This window comes from Ichthyophthirius multifiliis (genome assembly GCF_000220395.1).
Source record: "Ichthyophthirius multifiliis unplaced genomic scaffold scaff_1120509251309, whole genome shotgun sequence".
In the NCBI taxonomy this organism is placed as follows: domain Eukaryota; phylum Ciliophora; class Oligohymenophorea; order Hymenostomatida; genus Ichthyophthirius; species Ichthyophthirius multifiliis.
In genome coordinates, this window is record NW_004086000.1 from 100,279 (window position 1) to 110,530 (window position 10,252).

Genomic DNA, 10,252 nt, shown 5'->3' on the forward strand with positions numbered 1-10,252 from the left:
TTTTTTATTTTTAAATAATATATATAAATAAATAAAAATATTCCAATTTTTTTATTTTATTTATAATAATTTTATTTAGTATTATAAATAGAAATATTTATTAATTAAAATATTTTTAAATATTTACCTAATAGTATAATAATAGTAAATAAAATTCATAAAAATTTAAAATATAATCGATATACTAAAATATTCTAATAAAACATTTGTTTATATTAAAATAATTATTTATTTTATATTATATTTAAAAAAAAAAATATTAATTAAATAAACTAAATTTAATATATTAATATTTATATATAATTTTTATTTATAAAAATTATTACATTTTTACATTTTTTTTAATATAAAATAAATATTTAATATTATTTTTAATTATTATAATAAAAAATATTTAATATTATAATTTAATTAATAGAAATGTAATATATTTACTTTAAATAACCCTTTATTTATTGTTTTTATTATAAAAATTTAAGAAAAAAATATTATTAATTACAAAATTTAATATTTGTTTAAAATAAATATGAGTATTTGTTTAAAAAAAAACAAAAAAATAGCAAAAGTTTAAATTGATTAAGTGAAATAAATTATTTTTAATGATAAAAAACTGAAATAAAAAGAACAAAATAATAAAATTCTTAATTATTTTAATATAATTAAAAAATAGGGTTTAATTAATACACCCTTAAAAAATGATTTTATTAATATAAATAGTTCTTTTAATTATTAAATAGAAAATAATTCAAATACAATAAATAAAGAAATATTTATAAAAGATGATTATGAGTCCTTCTATAATAATTAATAATAAACAAAAAATATTTACGATTTTCAAATGGATATGATTTGTTATGAATAATTATCTTCAGACACACCAAAATAAAAGCAAACTTAAATATAAAAAAATGAATAATAAAGTTAAATATATTTATAAATAAATTTAGAATATGAAGATTAAAATTAATAGAGTTTAGATTATATTTTTGAAAACTAAAGTAGATATTAGATAGACTAAAAATATTTAACTACATAATAATTTAATTAAAATAAAGATTAAATTAATATCAATAATAAATATATTTATCAATTATGCCAAAGTATATGGAAAAAATATGAGGATAATTAATTAAGCACTTAATATATTTAATAGATATATAATTTAGAATTTGACTAATGAGAATATTAAAATATTATAAAATATTTCATTAGTATGCATATTTATAGCCTCTAAATACGAAGTAAATACAATTATTAATTATATTATTTATTATTAAATATAAAAATACATATAATCCATTTTTTTAAAAAGGATCAAATAAATTATTTTTCAATTGAAAAATATTATTTGAATAATTTTAATGAATAATTTTTAAAATAAAAAGAAATTCATATTCTAAAAGTAATAATTTAATTTTTTTTTTTTTTTAATTTTTAAAATAAAAAATTAAGAGTTTATAGTTTTTACTAAACGATTTTTCTTAAGAAGAAATTTGCGAGTCTCTTTTCTTAGAATGGGATAAGATTTAAGATGAAAAGGTTTTCTTTATTTCAAATTATAAAAAAAATTCTTAATTATAATGGATTTAAATTATAATACAGACAATAGGTCTTGATTGCTAAGCCTATAAATATAATAAAATAAATATAGTTTTTTCATTAATTTATATATAAAAAATAATGGATACTTAATCTATTAATCTAAATCAACTTTATTAATTGAGTAATTAAAAACATAACTATTTTAATTCTACTGTATAGCTATAAAATTTTAATATGAATATAATTAGATTATTTAATCTATTTATATCTAATAAAGATAATAAATTAAATAATATAAAATAATTATTAGATACTATTTATTATATATTTTCGTTAGCTTATAAAATATGATGTTTTTTTATTTGACTTTATTTTTATAATTAATTATTTATATAATTATTAAATTATATATATTTATATATATAATATATATATATATATATTTAAATTTATTTAGGCGGGGCATATATATAAATAAAATTAATTAATTATAAAAAATAAAAAATGAGATAAACTGATTTTTTCAAAGGTAATAATACTTCCAAAACTAATAGTGAAAAAAACGATAGACAATATGAGTTTTTCGAAAATAAATAACCAAATATAATTTAATAATCTCCAAAAGCATCAAATTTAAAATAACCTTAAAAAGGAAATATTTAAGGACGTCAAACATAAATTCCATTTTTTAAAAAAGAAACACAATCAAAGATATAAATACCTGAGAGAACATTGACCTAATTGTAAGAACTAGTTTGCTTTATAAATTAAGCCGAAATATTTTCTGAACCAATAACTTTGAAGTAAATCTAATGCCCAAATTAAAAGTAATTTAGTTAGATTTTTTGGTCTTTTATAAAAATATTAGATTCTAATGCAAAACCTGAACATATTTTAATTGAAGAAATCCCTTAATACATGAAAATTTGGAATTATCCTTATAATTTAAATAAAAATATGTTTTCTACAATAGGAGCTCCTCATACATGGTCTCATTTGTAAAATTTGCTTATTTGGATTTATTAGTTGATAAAAGATATTAAATTGTGTGAGTCTTAAAATGAAAATAATAAAATTAATTCTAATTAATAAAACTTTCAATAATAAAATGATATGGAAATTTTAAATGATTATATAGCCAAAACATATAAATAATAGGGTTAATTGGGAAAGACTAATTAAAAAAATATTTATTTTGAAAAAGATGATTAAGTAGAATAGGAAGAAGTAGAGAAAAAACTTTGGACAAAAAATTAAAATATTAACAAAATTATTAAGGAATATGAAGTAAGAATTGAAACTTTAAAACTGACGAATAAAAATTTGTGTATTAAATAACCTGAATTGTCTGAAATAAAAAGTTAAATAATATATTAATAAGATTAAATAAATATGGAAAATGAAGTTACAAAAGAAATATAAAATGAAAATGAAAATATTCACAAAAATATTGAATAACTTCATGATTAATTTAATGAAAAAATGATATAATTAGAAAGTATTTTAAAATTTTAAAAAGAAAATTATAATACAATTTATATATATATTAATATATATATATATATATATATATATATTTTATTTTATTTAGATATAAGATAAGAAAGAAGAAAAATCGAACAATAAATTAATTAATAAGAATTCGATATTAACATTGCTGAAAAAAAAGTTAAAGAAATCGATCATTTAAACTTATTGAAAACAAATGTTGAATAATAAATAAATGAATAAATTATTAAAAGAGAATTTTTATATACAGAATGTGAAGATTAATTTAATTAATTAAATAAATTGGTATAAGAATATAATGCTAATTTGAGTTAATTAAGTGAAATTTATATGTAGGTTTAAGATTTTATAGCAATTTTGAATTTCGAAAATTTAAGAAAAGATGACTTTTTCTTATTAATTGAAAGAAAAAATGATGAAGAAAATATAAATTTTAATAATAATAACTATAGTAAGTAAAATATAAAGGAAATAATGGGTAAATTAATTAATTTAGACATGAAAAAAGCTAAGGAAAAATTAAATAAATTAAAATAAGATTATTTGTAAACAATAAAGGAATAAGAAGATACTATAAAATAGACTTAATTTGAAATTGATTAGATGAAAGGAAATCTTAGAGATGATGAATTAAAAATGAATTAATTAAAGTTGAAGATTTAATAAAAATAGGATGAAATATAATTAATTTAAAAATAAATTTAAGATAGCTAATCTTAATTCAAAAAACTTTCAGAAGAATAAATTGAAAAAAATTCGAAATTGTCAATTATTATTAATAATATTAAAGCTGAAGAACATAATTAAACTAATGATTTGACTTATTTAATGAATAATGTAGAGAAAAACAAAATTTAATTTTAAAAAGAAAAAGAATAGGCCTAATATATTGTTGATATGCATTTGTAAAAAATAAATATGTTAAAATAAGAAAATATAAAGAGTTTAGAAGAGATTTACTTATTTTATCACGATTTGAATTAGTAAATTAAATGAAATATTTATTTAGTTTACTTTAAAAATGTTTTTGTATATTTTTTTAATATAATATTATATATGAATAACTTACATAATTATTTTTTTTATATTTATAAAAAAATATATAGATATTTATTTAATTCATTAACAATCTTTAATTATTTTACATTTTGATTTTTAATTTGGAATCGAAATTTATATGTATTCATCAGGTAAATCATCTTCACTTGATTGTTCTTCGTATTAAATAATTTAATTATTTTCATGTTATTGTATTTTTCCTTTTCTTATAACTAAATGATTTACTTCTTTTAAATCTTTATAAATAAAAAATTTAATACTAATATATTTTTGATAATTATGAGAAATGAAAAACTTATTATAAGGACTTAAAATTTCTAGTATTTTTTGGCTTACTTCTAGTATATATAATTGCTTTTAGTCTAATTAAGAAATTGAGAAATTTTCTTGATTTTTATATGTAGAAAACTGAATGGAAATTTTTAAACAATTATTTAAATTTTATTATGCATCCTATACTTTTAATTCTAAAAAACCTTAATTTTTGCACAAATCACAGGTTAAATTAGTTAAATTAAAAAATAATTAAGTTAAATATTAGGATTATTAAGATACTATAAATTATTCATGTATATTTTTAAGTAAAAAATTTAACTTTTTTGTCTTTCTTTTAGACTCCAAAACCAAATATATGTTACTTATAATTTCATTTAAATTTATTTATTTTATATCATTATCAAAATCGCCATAAATTTTATTTTTTATTGAAAAATTTTGAATAATACTAATAGTTTCAAAACTTTAGAAAATAGCGCTTAAATTATTTTCTTTGATTTAACTTATTTTTTTTTATACAGTATTTATTTATTAAGTTCTCAATTATTAGAATAATTTTTAAGATTAAGCACTTAATTCTTTGATAAATTAGTTAACTTTTATTTATTATTTTTATCTAATTTATTTTTCAAAGCGTAATTTTTATTCAATTGATTCTTCTTAAATTATTAAAACAATATATATATCATCTAAAAAATAACTAAATAATTTAATTTAAAATACTTAAGGTACACATAATCCTTATTCTTAAATATAATTTCCTTATATAAAATTATGTTCTTCGTTATTTAGAGTTTTACTAAATTAAGATACATTTTTATTTAGAGAAAAAGTAGATTTATTTTTTTATCTATTTTATTTTTAAGAAATATTTTTATTTATAATATTCATATTTTATTTTAATAAAACGCCTGTTTTATTATTGAAAGTATGGGAATTGTTTAATTTTTCGATTTTTTTGTAAGAATTATCAGATAATTTAGCTTTTTAAATATTTTTTTCGTCACATTTTTTCTTTTACTTTTATGTCTCCTTTTCAATTAATTCCCTTATTTTTTATTTTAACGTGCTTTTATTTTATGTTTGTATATCAGTTTCAATAAAAACATTTTAAATAAATTTGTTAAATTCGTCATTATTTTATATTTATAAGCATGCTTTTGCACTCTAATTTTATTAAAAAAGTTAAATTAATTCTTCCCTTTGATCAAATTTAGAAATAAAAATATTTGAAGGAATTAACTTATCTATTATATATTCGGATTTTTCATATTATTATTTTAATTAAAAACTCTACCTCATTATTTTTTCATCTTGAAACAAAGAGTAGAAAATTATACTGAAACAAAAATCATTGTGTAAACGTTGTTATACATAAAATTAAAAAGAAAAAATATAATAAAATTTAAGGTAAATACTGTAAATAATTTATATCTTATATTATATGAAAATCTTAAAATTATTATTATTAAGATATTACTAAAACCATATTGAAATTCGCTATAAAACTATAACTAAATCTTATATATAAAATCATTTTAAGATAACATTAGCATTTTAAAAACTTGTAATTAGGAAAAGAATAATACCCCTTTATGGAAATTTTTTTTTCTAAAATATAAAGTTAAAAAAATAAATGCATTTATAATTACTATGAAAGTTTAGTAAATCATGTATTTTTAGTTTAAACTATCTTTATTGTTCAAAAAATATATTCTATATAATTAATGAAAAAGAATTAATATTTCATTAAAATTTTGAAATCCTATTATTTTCAGTAGAACACAGGTATTTTGATTAATTATATTATTTTAATATTAAAGTTCTTGTATTTTGTTTTTAAAAATTAAAGAATATTAATCCATTATTAGATTTTTTTTTTTTTATAAAATTATAAAAATATTAAAATTTAATCAAAATAAATAAAATTTAAATATTTTTTTAAAAAACAAAAAAACAAAAAAATTATTAATAAAATAATATTTTTATATATAAAAATTTCTATATTTATAAAATATAAACTATAAAGTTATTTTTAATATTAATAAAGTTATTCTTCATATTCTTTGTTTAATATTTAAGTAAATTTTTATATTATTCTCATTTGAATGTATTTTTCGTGCCTTTTCTTAACTATTAGGAAAAGTTGCTTAGATTATACCTATCTCTTCTTTAATTTAACATTTTTAATTTTTTAGGTTCTCCTTTTTACATAATCTTTTTGATATATTTTTCATAAATTTTAATTACATTTCCAATATTATTATTAGGAAAATAATAAAAGAAATCTTTTTATTTTTCAAAATTTCGAGGAATTATAAATTCTGATTTTTCAAACTCGTTTATTGCCTAGGAATTTTTAGCAATGCTTTTATGTTATTCTGCTCCACTATTTATTATAGAACCTGACTTAGAACGGTTTTTACTAAAATAACTATGATTTTTCTTTGCACAATCTTTATAAACTTCACATATTAATTACTTCAGAACCGAAATATTTTACTCAGATTAAATATTTATATTAAAATTACTACCATTATTACTATTAGAACTTTTATTATCATCTTAATCTCCTTCTTAAGAAGATAATGATTATTATAAATTTCTATCTAGAATTAAATTATTTTCACTACTTTGAATTAACTCTTTCATATTTTATTTAGTTTTATTATCGTTTCCTTAAAAAAATAATATAAATATTTATTTGTATGCTTTATTTAATACCATGATTTTTTTTTTATAAATCGAAATTTACCATAACTTATTTTTTATGCTTAAAATTATGATTTTCTATATTTAGAATAGGGGAATTTATTTAATTTTTTTCTTTAGTTATTAATTATTAAATATTATTGATAGTTTATTCGTAAAATTCTAACTATTTTGCATCATAATATTGTTAAAAATGTTCGATTTCAATATCATCTACTTATTCGTTTGAATTAAATATTTTATTTTCAAAATCATAAACTAATTCTGGTAATCCTATATAAAATTAGAAATCATTTGAATTTATTATTTCTTTTTCATCTTCTGTTTATATTTAATCTAAATCATCTACTGTTTTTTTAACAAATTCCCATCTAATGTTTTTTAAAACAGTTCTTTTTTTTATTTTTTTTTTTAAAAAAAAAAAAAAAACATTAATAAATATTTACATATTTTAATTAAAAATAATTATTTTCTGTATTTATTTTTATACTTTACACATTAATTTATTATTAAAGTATTCAATTTATGTTATTTATTTCTTGTTTAAAATTTTCTTATTTACGAAATATTTTTATTGTATCTTGCTATAATAAGTAATTTTGGTCTTCTTTTGTTATAGAAAGGACATTATAATAAAGAATGTCCGAGTTTTTAGCAACTAAAACAAACTTATTCGAAGTTTCTTTCATAAACTATTATATTATCATGCAATCTACAAAAATTTTCCTTTTTTGTTTAAAAAGAAAATATTACTTGTTCATATTATTTTTTTTTATTTATTTTTTTTCTTTAATTTTATTTAAAAAATTTAATCAAAAAAAATAAAAAAATATCCATTTTTTCTTTTTTCATTTTTTCATTTTAATTGGAATTTTAAAAACGAAATTATAAAAAAAAGAAATATGAATAAATAATATATTTTGAAAATTAAATTATTTAAATACATAATCTTTAGGAAAGGATTTTAATATGTCTAATAAATCTTATCTATTAAAATATGCAAATTGGGCTGGAGAAGAACATTAAGCTCCATATTTTTCTGGTAAAGAAGAAAAAAAACTATAATTTCCTAAAACATCTCCTTACTATTTTTTATTTGAAAAATAAAATTATAAATATACATATACATATATATATATATATTTATATATTTATTTATTTTTTAAAAAAAAAGAGTTTACATTTGCTTATCCGATTTTTTTTTATTCATTTCCTATTTATTAATATACATCAACTTTACCATCATATAGAAAATAAATATTTTAATTATTGCTATTTTATAAATATACATAATCTCCAGCTTATAATATTAATTCTTTCATTTAAATACAAAATTTTTCTCGTGCTTCTATGGAAAAGTTTAAATTAAATAAATTATAACTAGATAAGATTTTTCCAAAGAATTCTTTTTTAAATTCAGTTTAAATATTTTAAGATAATTCTCGAATTATTTCTTCTCCTCTTTTATTTTTATTACTTTTTTAAAGATTTTAGTGTTACATGCTTTTTAATATTTATAATTACATTCTTTTTGTTATATTTCTAGTCCTTAAATAGATGTTAATATCGTATTTATTTTATCTTGATTTTTTTTTAAAAAAAAATAAATAAAAAAAATTACTTAAATTCACTCTCTCTTTTTGCTATTTCTTAAAAAATAGTTCCTTTTATTATAAATAAATATATAATTTTTTTATTTTTTAAAAAATACCTATAGTATTCATAGAATAACCAAATAAACCACAGCTAATAATAGTAATCATAATAATAAATAATTTTTCTCTAGGAGTTTATGGAGTAATATCCCCATAACCAACAGTAACCATAGTAATACATGCAAAATAGTAGCTATTTAAATATCTGATATTATACTCAGTATTAAGAAGTTCTTCTTTATGTAGCCACGTATCATTTCTTCCATTCTAAATATCAATCATAGCCACATAATGGAATAAACAAGCCACAAAATGAGCCATCATAAAAACAAGTAAAAGCAACTTAATTAAATCAAATATAGTCGAAAATCGTTACTATAATTAAAAATGTTCGTCTACCATTTCAATTATTTTAGGTAATTAATAAATTCTAATTAAAAAAATCCACATTAGTATTTACTCGCCTTCATAACTAATAGAAACTGATAAACTAGTAATTAAGTTAATCCAAAAATTAAACTTTATATAATTACTTTGAATTTCAACTATATCAGCCACAAGTAATCCATTTTTATAATAAGCAAAAGTGAAGTTTATAAAAATGTCTATAATTAAAATTATTTAAGGAATAACATCACTTAAAATATAACCCAGGGAGTATTTAGGCAATAATATATCAAAAGAAATTTTAAAAGGAATACTAAAAATTAAACTCATAAAACCATATAATAAAATTAAATTCCAATATAAGGCTATATTATCACTTGGTTCAATAACAATTATTTTACGCTAAACATTATTAAAGTTAAGTTTAAATTAGCTCAAAATATAATAACATCTGTCTCCTATGGCTTCTATATTCATCATATTTAAATTATTATAATTATTATAATAGGTATATTCTTTTAGGATACTAACAAACTTTCTTACACGCTTCATTATTCCTAATATTTTCCATTATAAATCGGCTCCTTATAGCTTTTTATTGTGAAGTTGTTCTATTTTCACTAAATTATGTACTGGCTTTTTGGATGTTTATACTAACTCTACTATATCTTAGTTTTGCTTTATTGTTTGCTAAAACCTTTGGTCTTCGCTTTGTTTTTTGGCAAGTTCGATTAGTTGCTTTCCTTTTCTTAATTTGAGAAATTCGTCTATTTTTTCTTTTTCATATATTAAAATTCTTTTTTTGTGGTTTTTTATTGTGTTATAAAATTACAGTTAATTGTTTTGAGTTTGATAACTTTTTGTATTATTTTTTAAAAAAATAGAATTCGGTATGTTTTTTTCACTAAACATTGATATATTATTTGTTATGTTTTCATTTAAGGAGTGTGTAATATTTTTGCTTATTTTTTTTCCTTCAAAAACATTTAAAGGATTTTAATTAATTTATTAATCGTCAATATTTTTTTAAATTATATTTTATTAAAATAGCTAAGCTCGCATTTTGGCACCTGTTGTATTCATTATTGTATAAATTTCTTCGAGATGAATTT

At 16.5% G+C, this 10,252-nt stretch overlaps 1 protein-coding gene across 1 annotated transcript, besides 5 other annotated features; it reads right to left on the reverse strand. All coding sequences in view use genetic code 6, as the record gives it.

The window, feature by feature from the left end:
• The first annotated feature begins 1,910 nt into the window (after positions 1-1,910).
• Positions 1,911-1,941: a microsatellite.
• A 6-nt stretch (positions 1,942-1,947) lies between these two features.
• Positions 1,948-1,985: a microsatellite.
• Positions 1,949-1,985: a microsatellite.
• Positions 1,986-3,078: 1,093 nt separating this feature from the next.
• Positions 3,079-3,119: a microsatellite.
• A 3,290-nt stretch (positions 3,120-6,409) lies between these two features.
• Positions 6,410-6,450: a microsatellite.
• A 1,496-nt stretch (positions 6,451-7,946) lies between these two features.
• Positions 7,947-9,074, reverse strand: IMG5_179470 (hypothetical protein; the record flags this gene model as incomplete). Its single annotated transcript, XM_004027586.1, has 4 exons — positions 7,947-8,183; positions 8,280-8,679; positions 8,720-8,762; positions 8,810-9,074. 4 exons carry the CDS (start codon positions 9,072-9,074, stop codon positions 7,947-7,949), a joined length of 945 nt encoding a protein of 314 aa, XP_004027635.1.
• Positions 9,075-10,252: the final 1,178 nt, after the last annotated feature.